The sequence below is a fragment of the Cyrtonyx montezumae genome, unplaced genomic scaffold (genome assembly GCF_038088225.1).
Source record: "Cyrtonyx montezumae isolate F1298 unplaced genomic scaffold, pur_monq_1.0 scaffold_14, whole genome shotgun sequence".
Lineage (NCBI taxonomy): Eukaryota > Metazoa > Chordata > Aves > Galliformes > Odontophoridae > Cyrtonyx > Cyrtonyx montezumae.
In genome coordinates, this window is record NW_027071870.1 from 3,359,036 (window position 1) to 3,377,043 (window position 18,008).

At 37.5% G+C, this 18,008-nt stretch overlaps 1 protein-coding gene across 2 annotated transcripts in view; it reads right to left on the reverse strand.

Moving 5' to 3' along the window:
* The window catches only part of CDK14 (cyclin dependent kinase 14), a 308,533-nt gene that overhangs the window by 83,940 nt on the left and 206,585 nt on the right, over positions 1-18,008 (reverse strand). For both annotated transcript variants that reach the window (XM_065731296.1, XM_065731297.1), the window contains 2 exons: positions 17,334-17,397; positions 3,727-3,775 (listed from right to left, as the gene is read on the reverse strand). In XM_065731296.1, coding sequence (XP_065587368.1) covers positions 3,727-3,775; positions 17,334-17,397 — 113 coding nt within the window. The remainder of the gene's footprint in view (positions 1-3,726; positions 3,776-17,333; positions 17,398-18,008) is intronic.

An 18,008-nucleotide genomic window follows, 5' to 3' on the forward strand; every position in this document is an offset into this window, starting at 1 on the left:
GCTGTTGTTGCGGTTGGACGGTTCTTGTTTGTTTGTCTCTGTATCTTCTGCCCTATAGACATCAGGCCAGTTCTGTGGAATTTGGAAGAGCATTATTCTTCCTTCTACTAACCCTATCCTGACATAAGTGTGTATTTTGAGGTAAGGCTCTCTGAAGACTTCTAGTTACTCCTCCATGTCAGGGTCTCAAAAGATATACATGAATAAGATAAAGGGATGGACTGTGCTTAGTTCTGAAAGACAAGAGCAGTAAATGGCAAAAAAACTCACAGCGTTTAGAAAATTAAAGATATTCTTGCACTGTTTCACAGTTTCTGTGTGACAAATTTCTTTGTATCTTTGTACCTCAACCTCCTGTCTACAAAATGCAGTAACAGGATTTCACCTCAGAGGAGTACTGTGCAGATAAATATACTGTCCACTGGAATACTGTTATGAATAGGGGTTGTTGAAACTGCTCAGAATAGTTTCTGTTGCCTCTGTTCATGTTTATAAGCCTCAGAGCTATGGAGTTGAGCAATTGAGAAGTACCATGGCCCTGTCCCTGACTGGCGTATACCCACACTGGGCAGAAATATTTACTGCAGCATGAGAGTGCAAAGATTAATAGCTGTGTCAACGGTAAGCCAATTTTCAGACAACATTTTCTCTCAATCTAAAATAGCATTTAAAGATACAGTTACAAACTTTACAAACTCTCAAAAAACATCCAGGGGTATTACTTTAGAATATATCCATAAAACACTTAACATCTAGAGATTGCCACGGAGATTGTCTAAAACACTTTCCTGCCACAAAGACTGATGCCCATACTAGCCTCAAATTGCAAAAAGTCATTTCACTGCAATTAGTAACTTTATCCATCAAATCTGAAGTTTTAACACATGTGTATATCCTTCTAAGACCATTAACATTGTTCCTTAAGGTGCATCTATCAAAAGTTCTTAGCTGGATGTATAGAAAAAATATATTTGTAATAAAACCAATATATATATATATTAAAAAACTACAAACATTATATGCTTGTCTTTATGTTTTAGGTCTCACACTTAACCCAATTATCCTTAAAACTATTCAGTTTTAAATGGGACATTTTTGCAACATAAATAGTCTTCAGTTAATTAAATCAGGATGTTAAAAAGGATTTTTTTTAGATTAGATATTGATGTTATTTGAAGCATCCTAATAAAAACAGAAAAATTCAAAGATGTATCAATCTGACAATCTATAAGTTTTATAGTTGAATTATAAACACCTGAGAATATGACACCTGTAACAGAAACTTAACTACAACTCTGCAAGCCAAAGCACTCTAATACAGCAAACAGATAAAGACTTACAACAGGAGAAAATCCTTTACATTTTGAATGTAAATGATACATCATTTTGGGGCACTAAATATTTCCTACTAAAGTAGAACTGCAAATATGAAGCACTGAAGTTACATATTTTTACTGCTTTCAGTCTTTCAAGTCCTTCCTTTATGCTGAAAAATTGCAAATCCTTTATGCATGGAGCACTGAAAATGTGTAAATATTTTTTGAAGGAGTTTCTAAGAAACGAGGTAGCTCTGTTCTTCTCTTGAAACAGTCTGTGATTTGATCATAATTTGTGTCAACTATGAAGTCTCGGAGACTGAGGATTTGTTAAGCAAACTGGGTTTTGTTCTTTTTTGGTATTTAAAAAAATACATATAATGAAATTGAAAGAAATGTAAGATACCTGCTTTTAAATTCAAATCTACTGTTATTATGATTCATACATAGGAAATACTGTTAGGTCTAATTGCTGTTAAATATGGAAAAACAGTCAGTCCGTGCTTGCAATATGGATGGAATAGTGTGACAATATCTATTCACATTACTTACATATATATTTGCCTCTAAGCAAACACATTCACGTCAGTATTAGTTTCCTTGTCCTTCTTTCCCAATCCAAATCTAATTGCGTATGTTGTAATATAATTGCTTCTTCCAAGCTTTTCTATTTCATTAACTACTTTCAAAGAAAAGATGAGCTTGCAATTTTGTTCCTTGTTAAAGGACAGAAAATAGAATATTTTACTAAGTTTTTAAATGAAAGTTGTGACTTTCACTACATCATTCTAAGCAGCATGACTGAAGAATGAGATGCTGAAAGATGCCTGCAATGATAACAAGAAACAGCAAAACTATTTTGAAATCTTCACAAAAACTGACAGTCAGAGAAGCTAATCCCTGTGTATATATTGTTTGTATTGTAAACAGGAGATAGTCTCTTCCATAAAAGCCAATAAATTAGGCCTCCAGTCTGAACTGGACTACCCAGGAACTTGTCTACCAACAGTCAAAAGCCAGTTGGAAGTTGACACTAAACATTTGTGAAGGACTGCACTGGGTTTGGTTAAGCTTTTCTTCTAATTGCAGGAATCAGATAGTAACAAAGGAGAATGCTGTAGTAATAGAGAGTGAGCTACACGGTTGTGAAAGGGATTATAGAAATGCAGGTTCTGACCAGAAGGATGGACATTTGATGGCATCTCATCTGAGAATTAACCCCTGATTTTAGCAACAATCCTGGCACATTAAGAGATTTCTCCTTTCTCATTTAACCGCAATTTCAAAACTTTTATTTTGTTTGGTTTGAATGAAGAATGCCTTTGTGATTCAGTCCACCATGCTGGACCAAATTGGATGGGAAAGAGCAGAAGTAGAAGGAATAACAGACTAACAAATTGAGAATAGACCCAATCCCATCTTGGGCAGGTGACTGTGAACTTCAGAGTTATATACACACGTTACTATTAATAAATATGATATCAAAAAAGGATTTTGACTTCTACTGTTGGTTGGCACCAATAGTAAAATTTGGAATGAGTATCAGAAGCCTTGTGAAAAATAAAATATAAAATAAAATAAAATAAAATAAAATAAAATAAAATAAAATAAAATAAAATAAAATAAAATAAAATAAAATAAAATAATAAAATTAAATTAAATTAAATAATAAAATAATTTTTTGTCAAAAGGTGGAGAAAAACTCTGATTTAAAATTTGTTGAAATGGCTTTTGTCCTACACATTCAACTGAAACTGTATATGCTTTCTTCAAAGTATAGGAGATATTTCTCACTCAAGACAGTGCTGCCCAAATATTCTGTGTGCAAAGAATCTGTATGTGCTGAGAAATCCAGTAAACTTTACACAGATGGTGGGTTAGGCATTCCTGGTTCTGTAAGCAATCTTTCTGTACTTGGAACACAACACCTTTATATCAGCATCCATCTGATATAAACACAACAAATCTAAGGAAATACTAAAAGTAAAAAATAAAGTAAATGCACATTGACTTTCTCAGTCAAATTAATTAAAATACACAACAGAAAAGTTGTTAGCTCACAGCAGTGAACCTGCAGCAGAGGATGATTGCTTGAAAACAACAATCCATTCAAAGTTGATTAGAAGCAGATCATTTAAAAGTCTCATAACATTTACAGATGAATGGTGAAAACAAGACTCAAAACTGATGGTCTGAAGCAATAATGTAACATCTTGCAGTGAGTTCAACAATCTTGCTAGTTGGCACTCCCATGAATAAAGTATTATGCAATGCAGCTTATCCAAATCTACAGAAAGGTGGCAATTCTAAAAACATTCAAAGTAGACAGAAGCAGGAAAGAACAGTATTTCAGCGATTTTACATATGTACTGAATTAAAAAAAAAAGTAATTAAAACAAAGATGACTTACTTATTCCATGCTTGTCTAAGGTTTTTAGGGCTGTACTGTGTAAACCGTTCTGTAACAAAAAGAAGAGGTACATTCAATTATGTATGCCAAAAACAGTTAGGGTTTTCTTTTGTTTGTTTTTTCAAATATAGTTATTTACCCTCAATTTTCATCATTTTTATGCAACTACAGCAGCTCAAGTCACTGCACAGGGATAGAAAACCAGCATAGGAGCAATTGCCATGCAAATACAAAGATCCTATAAAAAATAACAATCACAAGATATCATTAAAAAACTCACTCACTGAAACATCACCAGAAATGGAAACTTCTACAGATATTTTTAGAATACTTTAACTGCCAGGAAAAAAAATAAAAATAAAAATAAAAAAATAAATAAAAGATCCCTGAGATCTAAAATTAATTTCATTTTTCTTAATCATGAATACAGTTTTTTGTGACCTCACTGTCACATTTTCATGTTTCCCACGAGGAGTTAATGTGGATATGTGTGATACACATGGATGCACAAAACATGATGGCCACATAAGAATTCACTTTCTAAAGAACACATACAAATACCCAGCAGAGGTAACACGTTGGCAGCTTATTCAGATGTAATTACTTTCCAGCCCAGATCCAAGAAAATCCTTGCTCTGCATTAGGGCTCTTGTTGGCTGAGGATGATGCTATGAAAAGTACTGCAAAATTGAAGAGCCCACACTCGGCAAATGCTTTGAACAGGAGCTAAATGCCTCTCAGTAAGGAACAAATGCTATTTGGCTGAAGGATATAAAAACATTTTCCACGAAGCCTTATCACACTAAAATGCAGACTAGTACTCACCTGGGCTATCTGCCTCAGTGTGATGGCATTAGGTGCTCTGAATAAACGCTACATTTACAAATTATTATTAAAAAAAACAAAAACAAAAAACAAAAAAGCCACAAAAACATTTAATTTTGTTTCCACTCTACTCATGAGAATGACATCTAATAGATGTACCGTACAGATACATGTATATATATGTGATACAGATATATGTATATATATGTGCGTGTGTGTACACACACAGATCTTACTATGCAAAATAAGTATAAAAGTAACTTTTTGGAGGGTGAAGTGTTCAATCTCTGTACTTGCCAAAATCATCAGTTCTCAAGACATAACAAAGCATGGCTTCTGATACACGTTCAGGATATCTCAAGAGATGTTACTACATCTCTTACTGTGAACTTGAGAACCATTTAGATTGAATAGCACACCGACATAATTCTAAATGTTGCAAATGACAAAGAGTACACTGCTGATACAGTCAGTTATCCCACTTGGCACCTTGAGGAATTCTAAAAAGCATAAGCATTGTGGTAATTTTAAAATCTATTTTCTGTTAAGTCTTGACACTGCAATGAGTGCAGAACACAGAGTTAAACTGAGAAAAAAATGTTGGGTACGTTCTCACCAAGAGGCTCCATTACAATCTGCTGTGAGCATGCATTGCAATAAACTATCACATCTGAGGAAATGCCAATTTCTTTTTATCATGATTATACATTAAATATAATGCACCTACTACAGCTGTGACAATTCACAAAGGCAGATCTTCAAACCAAAAGAGCAAAGCAGTCAAGATAATTATCAGATGCAACCACAGTTCAATACCAGTTGCATGTCACAGGAGTCAGTGCCTCAGACCAAGTTTAAAGATCCATGAGCACAAATAAAAACTCAGTACTGAATTCCTTGTTCTGTACTAAGTAGTTCAAGCATCATAATAGAATTGAGAACACAATCCAAATTTACAAGTGAGTGGGGCATAACAATTGAAGTTGTATCTGCTGTTCAATGACTCAGCCTGCTGCTCTACAGGGGAGAAGCCTGAGCTCCATTAAGGTCAACAGCTTGCACTGACCTCAGCAGGATCTGAGCAAACCCTTAAATGCAATTTTATAGATGTGAATTACAAATGTCTATGCAAGCAGATACACATATCCATAATAACTGGAAGAAAATAGCATTGTATACTTTATAAGTAAACACTATACATTAATTTATGTGTATATATATTCCTTTGTGTATACATGTATCAACAAGTTTGCAGATGACACCAAGCTGAGTGGTGCAGTTGATGCACCAGAGGGAAATGATGGCATCCAGAAGGATCTGGAAATGCTTGAGAGGTGGGCCATGCCAATCTCATGAAGTTGAACAAGGCCAAGTGCAAGGTTCTGCACCTGGGTCAGGGCATTCCCAAGCACAGATACAGGTTAGGCAGACAATGGCTTGAGAGCAGCCCTGAGGAGAAGGATTTGGGAGTTTCAGTTGATGTAATGTGTGCCAGCAGTGTGCTCTTGCAGCCCAGAAGGCCAACAGTATCCTGGGAAGCATCAAGAGAAGTGTGACCAGTAGGTTGAAGGAGTTGATTCTGCCCCTCTACTATGTGCTTGTGAGACCCTATATGGAGTACTGCATCCATTTCTGGGACCTCTGACACAAGAAGGATGTGGAGCTCCAGCACAGAGAAGAAAAGGTCAGAAGTACCTGAAGAGAGCCTATGGAAAAACTGGGGAGGGACTTTTTATAAGGGCATGTAGTGTCGGGATGAGGGAAACTGGAAGAACATAGATTTAGATTAGATATCCAGAAAAAATTATTTACTGTGAGGGTGGTGAGATGCTGAACAAGCTGCCCAGAGATGTGGATACCCTCACACTGGAGGAGTCCAAGGCGAGGCTGGATGGGACTTTGAGCAACCTGGTCTAGTGGGAAGTGCCCCTGTCTATAGCAGGAGGGTTGACGCTAGTTAATTTTTGACGACCCAGGACAAAGAAAATATCTGCAGCTTGGCAGTGCTGTGTACCGAATGAGGCTGAGATACACACTGGAGTTCAGCTAATACACAGTGTAGATTTGTACGTTAGTCTCTGTTGGTGCAGAAAAGTGCTTGGTGGAAAAAGAATTGAACTGGCTTGAAGCATCTCTGAAGAGCTAACCAAAATCTATGGAAAGAGAGATCTTGATTTCACCCTTCATTTAGGTTAGGTCAGATACTGGCAGAGCTACATGCAAAACATTATTTTTTAACGGACTGACTGAGGCTCATTCTAAGCAATTTAGCCTGTTTTCACAGTGAAACACTGAGTCAACTATTTGGTCAAATTGCTTTTAGGTCCAAAGATCTGTTTCATCTCTGCAAGAAAATGAAAAACTGTTGTTATGCCAGATGAGATTTTACTACAGAACTGAAATATTGGAATAGGTTATGTCAATTTTGGGCATAGATAATCAAAATGAACAACCTTTGAAAAGTGATGTTCTTTCTTTATTCCAATACTGCGCTGTTCTAAACCTCTTTTACAGTAAGTACCATATTCATCATACATGTATCAGGCAGTGAGAGGGGGAACTAGGAAAAAACACAGTATGGGTGAAGCCCTCTGTAAGAGGCTGTTAGTCTTGAGTCCTCCATTCATTTGCTGTGTGACTGCAGACCATGCTTCTCTTAACCACTGATATCAACTTTCCCCCTCTACTTTAAAGCAGATTAAAGCTCCTCTCTTTAAATTTTGCATAAGAAAGGAAAACACTTAGTAATAGAATAAAGCTCTCATTTTTCTACAAAAGTTTGTGGTAATGCATCCAGCTAGATGTTTGTTAACTTTCACAGAGTAAATGGGACCACTGTGGCAATTAAGCCAGTCTCTTGTACGTCCCAGCTCTTAGTATATTCCTGAAGTAACCCTTCTCCAGAGAATAAAAAACAATAACAAAATCAATTATTTTGATTTTAGAGCTTCCAGAATAGAGAAGCTACAACAACCTTGCCACTGATTTTCTCCACCATGTTTTGTGTCCAGTTAACGAGAACTGAAATTCAGTCTCACATCCTGAAGTTTTCCTCTGAGTTTTCACTTTTCAGGGTGAACTGCTTTCACATACCTACATGGATTTAGTTAATAGGCAGACTTAACACCACACCTGTGACTGTGACCAACAGTATGAAATTGAATTTTATAATATTTTCAAGCATACCATTTTGGTATTTACTTTTCAGATGCTCCCATAGATTTCACCATAAAAATTAATAATATCAGTCAGTACATTTTGACTATGTAAGATCCTATATTACTGCAGAATTACCTTGAATGCTTCTCCAAAAAAAGGAAACCTTTGGCTGACATGTTATGAAAGGAAGCAGAAGCGGTCCAAATCTCAGTCCAATTTTCTGGAAGGAACCCAAAACTTATTACTGTTCTCTCAGAACTGAAAGGCAAATGGTCTCAAGTAAGAGTTCCCTACAAACATTTGCATCATCACCCATCCTGCCCCAGTGCAGACAAGCCACTGCCAAATCTGCAGAGCACACTATCTTGTTGTCATAGGTGCCACTCTCATCAATATCTGAATTAAAAAAAAAAATTCAAAATTGTACATTAGATGATTAAGACTTGATGTAAGGTACATTTTAAATCTTTGTATTTCAAATATTTTCTGACTGTGATTATGAAATGTTTATTTTGAATAAAGACACTGACAAGAAAAACATGGTAAGCTCATCTGAAATTCAGAGTAAAAAACATGATTTTAATTTACTTTATGCAAACACTTAAATATTTGCAAATCTTTGGAAACAGATTCAAGAAACAAGCCTTCATCCTCTGATTTTTTATCCTGGATATATATTATCATCACCACGAGCTAATATGTCTCACTGATAAAGAGTTGGCTTTCCACTTGGATGCTATAAAAGTGCCAAAAGATGCCAAAAGTGATTTTCCATTATGTGTGACAAAAGAAGGGAGACTTCACTTTTTATTTAAATCCCGTAGGACCTAGAAGTGTTCTACATTTGCTTCTTAGAAGGCCAAGTTAGCTAAATCTTGATTAAGAAGTTGTCCATAATCAAACACTGTGTAAAGAGAACCCTACGCAGGACTGCAGAAACAAGAGCAAAAATACAGTATTAATACTCATCCTGTAGCATACCATTTACTCTTAAGTCTTTAAAAGAGCACAGACTGTAGGCTGACATGCTACATCTGCACCTCCGGCTGACCACCTTGGAGCCAACAATCACTGTTCTGCTGGGCATTAAAGCCAACCCATTTGGAGATGCTGGGTACACAAACATTCTTTCTGCAGCAGATGAATTTGAGTTTTAATTTGTTTCAGACCTTTTAGCATAACTTCCTTGATGCCTATTGTGCCACGGAGGATTTTATGTCTCTGCCCCACAAATGAATGCTATTGGAAAGAATAGCAATCACAAAATGGAACCAGAAGTGAGCAGCAAGAAATAGGAGAGGGAGATTTCTTAAGCTGGTTAATATGACAAACCTGATCCATCAAAAAGATGCATTCAACTGCTCCCAAACAGCATTCAGCTTGAAGATACAGAAAAGTAAAGACAAAACAGCTGGAGCCAGAAAGCAGAAAGATAATCCACTACACCCAGCTGCATTTAGTGGTCTTAGAAATTACAGAATTTCTACAAAGCTTGCCACTTAGTTTCTTCTTGCTTTCTTTAGACAACTGCTCTAGAGCAATTCTATTATATATGCATATTTGTGTGCCCACATATATACCTATATGCACTTCACTGCAAACATCATTATCTGCCCGATAAACATGCTCCATCTGACAGCCTTGCATCAAGGGCAGGTTCAAACAGAAGAGAATTTCAGTGGAACTCACTAGTGAGCTTATTAGCAGACCACTGAAGAGCTACTGGTCTGCTGTGAGAATTGAAAAAAATAAGCACTTGCATTTTAAGTAACATAAAGCACGATGAGGTATAATTCTCCTTTATCTGTCAGAAAGACACATGAACTATTGTACCTCCAGCACGTTTCCCTTGCAAAAACCTAGAATAGGCAAGAAGGGCCACATAAGGAATTAGAAGCAGACTACATTTTGATTTTTAGCTCCTTTTTAACACTGCTGATAATCAGCTTCTACTCTAAACCAAAGAATTTAAAATGCAGTTTGACTTCAAGGCATTTTTTATGTTGCTAATCAAAACATGCTGGCTAATACGTATTCCTTGATTAATGTTCTTCTGTATTTAAAACCAAATGTGATTAGCTTAAATGCAAATATTTAAACACCACCATAATTAAAATTTTGAAAAGTCTAATGCACAATTTCTTTAACCTAGTTTTCTTTACGTTTCTTTACTTAAAATTAAAAATCTAAACTGACTAACACTGTATTGTTATATGTAAGACTCAGATATGAAGTTTTCATTAAAGATGTGAAAAAAAACGTTTACTTTATGTGAGATAAAGACAAGTGTCCATTCTAACAAGAAAACATTTCAAGCTCTGTTTGCAGCACTAATGTGCAATTTGAATTTTTACTGAAGTCAAACCAAAAGTGAAGTTTTATTGTAATCATAAATTAAACTTTGTTTTCTTTGCATTCCAAGTACCTCGAAAAAAACTTCAACCCCCTGCCCTTCATCCCCATTGCTTTTCCTCTCTCAAAAGAGAGAAGACAGAGCAGAGCACAGGGTACATAAAGAGGAAGCAGAGAAGCTGTTCTAGGATCTCTACTCAGTACAAAAAGGAAGTGTTAAGTTTATTAGCTAGAACTGTCTAAAGCACTGAACTGAATTACAGTGCCACATGAAACAGCTCTGCCTTTAAGCAGTGCTCACACTGGCTCCCTTGCATATTTACTATTTAACATCTGAGTTTGATGCAATTCTACTTCAAGGCTAATGAAAACACAAACAACATTGCTTCTCTTGGGTCACAGATATCAGAGGCTTGACGAAACACATAAATATTACAACTTTGTCAAAACTAAAAAAAAAGAAAATGTGAGAAATTTCAAGTTAATTATTCTTTCCAGGTACCTCTCTGAGTCAAGTACTCAATTCTTTAAGAATACATCCACACAAGTGAATGAAACGTAGTTAGGACTTGCAAATTGCAACTACTGTAGAGTATCTGTGCTACTGCAGCACTCTCCCACCTCCATGAGAGGTGTGAGACCCACACCTCCTTGGGCATCCAAGCCCATGCTAACTCACAGAGAATGCCCAGAAATTAATTATTTCAAAAATAAAGGCATGCCAGAGAATGCTCTAGTAGCTTAACAGTAGAGATTTTCCCTTTGCCTAGAAGTCTTTGTTGGCATCAGCCTAGATGCAAACAGACAAGATATTGATTCACTGTGTAACAAATTGTTGACAGGTTTTGCTGAAAGTCTGCAGGAGAAACTGCTACGGAAATGTGAAAAGCCATATGTCTTCATATGCAGTATTTGCATGGCTTTGTGGCAAAGGAGTTTCTTCTCCCAGTCCAGTCCTGTTCTGCAGTGGATTAAATGAAGACTTAATTCTTTGATAAATCTCGGTTATTGGTTAGCAGTTAAGATGCAGGTAATCTGATCACATTTCTAATCTAAATCTATATTTATTGATCACTTGGGAAGCAAAGCAGAATTCCTCAGTCAGAACAGCAGTTTTCCACTGGTTTTGTCAGTCACATAGGCAGGAGGTTGTTTTCATTTTTTATTTTTTATTTTTAAATAATAAATCCATGAAGTCTCCTATGAAATGGCAATATTTCCTATGAATGCTGTTTTCCCTCTATCGTTTCCTTCTGCTTTCTCCTTAAGGAGAGTCTCTTTCTCTTAAGTGTTTTCATCTTCACCTTAGAGATTCTGTTTCAGAAAACAGTAATACTCTGTAGATGTTTCTCTTGCCTCATAAAAGGCATCCATTTCAGGTATATTACTTTATATTATGTCTGCTAGTCTGTTTAACAAAGTGAAATTCAGGCTTCCACATCACCAGCACAAGATTAAATATTTAATTTTCTCTTTCCTAGTGACAGTATTGTATTATGAGGCACACTGAACATTGCAAACCACTCTCACACTTCCTCCATCTTACTTACTATCAAGTTATTTCTTCTCCTTGACCATCTCTTAATGGCCAGCAGCACTTCCTTTATCTTCTGTTCTGACTTCTACCCCTTCCATCACTTGACAGGATCTTCTGCCAAATCCCCATTCAGCTTCCCAGCATGGAGGTTACACATTAACAATTCCAAAAAATTGAGAATGTAGGAAAAGTGGAATCTTAAGTGGAGATGTTGATATGAATGGCTTATCTTGCTCAATTATTTGGAAGGGAGTCTGAATCCAGAAGAAATGCATAGAGAAAAAAGGAAGATTAGAGTCCAGACTAAGAAAAATGATAGATGAAGAGAATAATACACAAAACACAAGAAGATTTAGATGTGAAATAAAAAGGGATCTTGTGGTGTTGGTCAGCACTCAGATGAACTTGAGACAGCAGTATGCCCAGCTAGCCAAGAACATCGATAGCATCCTAGCTTGTATCAAATAGAATAGTCAGCAGAACCAGGAAGGTGATCACCCCCTCTACTCAGCTCTGGTGAGGCTGCACCTTGAGTACTGTGTTTAGTTCTGGGCCCCTCACTACAAGAAAGACACTGAAGCCCTGAAGCGTGTCTAGAGAAGGAAAATGAAGCTGTTGAAGGGACAGGAGCACAAGTGTTATGGGGAGCCACTGAGGGAACTGGGGTTGTTCAGTCTGGAGAAGAGGAGGCTCAGGTTAGACCTCGTCATTCTCTATAATTGCCTGAAAAGAGGCTGTGGCAAGGTTGGACTTGGCCTCTTCTCCCAGGCAACAGTGATTAACTAACAACTAGAGTTAATAGCCTCAAGTTGCACCAGGGAAGATTCAGATTGGATATTAGGAAATATTTCTTCTGTGAAAGAATGGTCAGCCATTGGAATGGGCTGCCCATGGAAATGGTGGAGACATCATCACTGGAGGTGTAGAAGAAATGTGTGGATGTGGTGCTTAGGGACATAGTTTAGTGGGCTACATGAGAGGCAGGTGGATGGTTGGATTAGATGATCCTTAATTTTTCTATGACTCAATGAGGCTGGTAAGGAAGCAGCTTGTTTTAGAACACTGCTTCACATCATAATTTACTCAAACTGCCTTCTATTTGAGGGCAGACAAGTTATTTTTGCAATGATCCTGAAAGGCTGGGTTTCTTTGGTTGTATCTGAGTACAGGAAGACACATTCAAGATTACAGCAGTCATGACAGCCTTAAAGTGAATCACAGAAGTAACACTTCTGACATATTTCAGGATTATCAAATGCATTTTTTAGATCATTCATGAAAGCAATTTACTAAGCAGGATGTGTGCATGTGTTTATATGCTGGCAAACATAAACAGTGACAATTGAGGTTGAGGCTGATCTTGATAAAGCCCAAAGAATAAGCCAAATTCTATCTTAAGTATCCGTTATTTGTGAGACAGAATGCAATCAAAGATCTCAAAGTAGGCATATAAAATATAAGTTGTTTTCTCACTTTTTTAATGGTAAAATAAATTATGCTCATTTTATTTCCATAGTTACAGGCAGTTAAAATTACTGAGGTTAGGAGTTTAGCTGATGTAGAGCCGCCCACAACTACCCTTGGAAATGCATCTCTAATTCAGCATCAGAAAAGTTCCTGCACATTAAGATGTCAGAGATCATCATTTATGCACTGGCTGCTTACCAGAATAATCAGACCTTTGGCCACTCTAGGGGAGAAGAGGCTAATGTCATGTTTTTCAGTCATTTCTTGTTTCTCCCATTAAAATGTGATTAGTTCCCTGCAGCACTGGACTGTGTCCTATCAAATCACAGCATGAAAATTAGTTATTTAAATCTATGCAAACAAGAAGTACAATGAAATCTTGTTTCAGCTCTCATTAGTCTTCCCAACTCCGTAGACATTTAATGTGCCACTATTTTTTTTTTTAACTAGAGTTACTGCAGATACTTTCTGTTTAATTCACATTGTTTTATGCTCACATAACTCATTTTATGTAATCAAAACCTTTCCTGAGTGGATGTTGATACTCTCATCACCAGTGCTGTCTTAAAACTCACAGTCCACACAAAGACACACAAAGCACAGGGGATATTTAGCTCTATATCATATCATATCATATCATCTACATAATATATATAATCTATATCATATATATTCAAATGCAGTAATTTCTCAGATCTTAAAAATAATGGAATTGGTTCAAAGCTGGTTAGACATTTCAGGTTACCCTGAACATTGTGGCTAAGGAAAGGAAAAGATTAAGTTATCTTCAATGTATTAATCTAAGAAATAAATGAAATCAACCTCCAACTTTGCTCCAAGTAAATTATTCAGGAAAGAAGGGTCTTTTGGTCCCATAAACTGAGAACATTTTGTCTAGGACATAACGTAGAGTTTAACAACAATTTCAGAGCAAAAGTAAAGGGAGCATGGCTGGCTGAGCACTGGTAGATTGGGCCAATCAGCCTTGCCACTGACAGAAAACTTCTGTGCACAGAATGGCACAAAGGAAATCATTTTCTTAAGAAGCAACAGAGAACCTGGTATCCATGACTAAACAGCTGCATTGACCCTAGCAGCATGAGCACACTGTGTAAATCCAGCACAGTCCACAGGTCAAATCACTGTGTGCAGAACCTGCTGCTGGTATCCTGGTATGATCCCAGAAGTAACATCTTTTGCTGTTCTCACAATCCCATGTTCCACCAGCATAAAGTCCAATTTCTCTGTTTTGGCCTATGTAAAACAATTTTTGCTTGTCCAGTTAGGTTATTGTTTCTATTACTGTAATTTTTTTTTTTTTTGAACCAAGACACAAAGGGAATGTAGAACATAATATGTGTTTCAATCAAATACAGAGGAGAACTTTTTCCTTGGGAGTGCCCTCAGACCTCCATAGTATATGGGAATTAAGCAGCTCAGCACTTTGCACTAACAGTCCTTAGAATCATTAAATAATTAAATAATAATTACTCTGACTTGCAAATCTACATACTTCAGAGGTGAAAAGGATCTGGGAGAACAAAGAGTACACTGAGCAGAGATCGTGAAAATACCAAGTGACCATGTTCTGTCCTGGGGGCACCTTCACTCCCCTCCCTATTTCTATAACTCCTATATATACTTAACTGACAAAATTCTGGGACAGAGAAAATAAAAGCAAGTCTAATACAACCCCTGTCAAAAGATTAGGTTTAATGGAGTGTGCACTGCAGACTTTATTTCCTGATGTTCTGTGGTAATAAACCCACATTCCTTAGCACAATTAGAAGGCAAAGAAGTATTAGGCCATGAAATTTCTTGGCTGCCATCTACTGTTCAAAACTTTTCTCTAACACACAGAATATAAAGAAAAATAAACCCTAAGAGCACGCACCAGCTTCCCCAAGCTTTCTCCCGTCCTTTAATCTACATGGATAAAAGCAGTATATTTGAAATGCTGTTAAAGACCACTAAATTTCTGTAAGATTTCTGCAGGTATTCTCACTCACTTATTAATTAGTAACGTAAATGAGAAATGCAAAGTCTTGAACACTTAAAAAGTTTAATTCATACTAATATAGGAAGAATACTATGGAAAACTGTATTTGTTAAAAAGTTTTCTCTACTAATTCACTACAGAGCACTAGATAGCAATTTGACTCCACAAGGGTTTTGATATAGTCTCACCAATCTTGTAGGTAAGCTGAGGAAGAGTGGGATAGATGAGTGGTCAGTGAAATGAACTGAGAACCAGCTGACTGACAGAGCTCAAAAGGCTGTGGTCAGCAGTGCAGAGTCTAGTTGGAGCCTATAGTTAATGGTATCCCCCAGGGATCAGTGCTGGGTCAGGCGTTATTCAACATCATCAGTGATCTAGATAAGGGGATATAGTTCATCCTCATCAAGTTTCCCTGATGATACAAAGCTGGGAGATGTGGCTGACACACTGGATGGCTGTGCTGCCACTCAGCAACAACAGTACAGACTGGAGAGCTGGGCAGAGAAACATGATGAAGTTCTACAAGAGCACATTAGGAGCTGACCTGATGGAAAGAAGCTATGTAGAGAAGGACCTAAGTGTTACAGTGGACAACAACAGGTTGACTATGAACCAGCAGTGTATTCTTGTGGCCAAGAAGGCCAATCAAGCCCTGGGGTGCATTGAAAAAGTTGTGGTTAGCAAGTTGAGAGAGGTGATCCTCCTCCTCTATTCTGCCCTGGGGAAGGGGGATCTTGGTGACACAAGTATCTAAAGACGTCAAGAGGATGGGGCCAAGCCCTTTTTCAGTGGAGCCCAGCAACAGAAAAAGAGGCAATGGGTACAAACTGGAACATATGAAATTCCATATGTACATGAAAAAACAATTCTTTATTTTGAGAGTTACAAGCACTGGAAGAGGCTGCCCAGAGAGGTTGTGGAGTTTGCTATTCTGGAGGTATTGGAACCCAGCCTGGGTGCTTTCCTTTGCAGCTTTGGGAACCTGTTTTAGCAGCGAGTTGGATTTGATGACCTCCAGAGGACCCTTACAACCCCTGTGATTATGTAATTGTGTAACTATGCAGCAAAAAATACCATAGTAGGGCAGAGATTACAGGTTGGCCATGAGCCAGCTGTGTGCCCTGGTGGCCAAGAAGGCCAATGGCATCCTGGGGTGCATTAAAAAGAGAGTGGCCAGCAGATAGAAGGTGGTGATCCTTCCACTCTACTCTGCCCTGGTAAGGCCTCACCTGGAGTACTGTATCCAGTTCTGGGCTCCCCAGTACAAAAAGGACAGGGATCTCCTCAAAAAAGTTCAGCAGAGGGTCACTAAGATGATAAAGGGTCTGGAGCACATCTCTTATGCAGAAAGTCTGAGAGACATGGGTCTGTTTAGACTTGAGAAAAGAAGACTCAGAGGGGATCTGATCCATGTCTATAAATATCTAATGAGTGGGAAGCAAAGGGATGAGGGCAGATTCTTTTCAGAGGTGCATGACAGTAGAACAAGGGGAAATGGCCACAAATGGATGCATAGGAAGTTCCTCAAAAATGTGCATAAGATCTTCATGGTAGGGGTGACCAGAAGTAGCCAGAGTAGACATTACAATACTGCAAATCCCATGAACAAGACAGACTGGAATGAAAGAGTAAGTCCGATGTAAAGAAGATTCCAAGAGGACTTGGAAATTAGTCTTACGTGACACAGAATATCAAGTTGTCAGTTTATGACATAAGCTAAGGGGAACTCCGACTGCAGTAAAGCAGAACCAGGAGTCTACTGTGAGTCTTCAGGCATGGAAGGAGCAAGAGATCTGAAATTTAAGTCCTGAGTCAATTCTGTCAATTGTGTCATTACTGCTGATGGAGGACAGGTCCCACACCAAACTTCATTATAGCATAATGAAGGTAACTTCATCCTTATAAGTGTCTAGGGAACACACTCTTTGCTTCTTCTTATACAAATCTATCAGATGGTGGTACAAGAAAGGTTGTAGACTCTGACAATTTAGATTACAATGCCCACTAAAAACAAAAAAATCGAACAAACAGCAACACCTTGAGCACAATAAATACTGAGAAGCAAGAAAGTTTGCATTATGGTTTCTGCATTGCATTCGGGTCATTTTGAACACTGTGGAAGTTCTTTAGTAAACAACAACCCACCAAAAAAACACAAGAGATGCCTTCACAAAGAAAGTTCCTAGACTGTGTGGCAGGATGGTAATTACCTGTGTCCTGTATTTCCAGGTAAAGGAAAACATGGATGAACTTCATACTTAGACTTACCTGGTTTGAAATGGGGTAACGAGTGGACTCCAGGCCACGTATCTTCATTTGGTGTTCCAAGTACCTGTGCACAACAGAAAAAGAAATAAAAAAAGGAATGAGCACACACAGCTTTAATGGGAAATCATGGCAATTTGTTGCATTGCATAAAGCCATTCCTCCAAAGAGCTCAATGTACCTCAAAATCTAAATTATAAATAGGCTTAATTATTGAGGGTACAAAAAGTTAAAGTTACCATGGTTACAAGGTACCACTGGAGCCAGTAATGGATGCTGTGTTTGTGTCAGATGCTCTGTTTGACCAATACATGTCAAAGCTTCTTTCCTCTGACTAGGTCAGGCTACTTGTACGATGCAGAATGCTGATGTTACAGAGGCTTCTGACCTTGGAAATAATTTCAATCTCTGTAAATTTAAGTAAACTGAACAGGCACTTAGTAATAGATGTCAGGATGGAGGATTTATACAGATAGTAAAGGAGATGACTAAGAGCACGGTGTGAGCAGCAACACACTGAGAACAGCTGTCATTTTAAATGGGAGTAGTAAGCATAGAACCAGTAAATTTTTTGAAAATACAGAAATTACTGACTCATAAATTGTGTTTTGTTTCTATCCCCTCCAATTTGTAGCACAAATCACACTAACTTTTAGCAGGAAAGAGCTTAGCGATTCT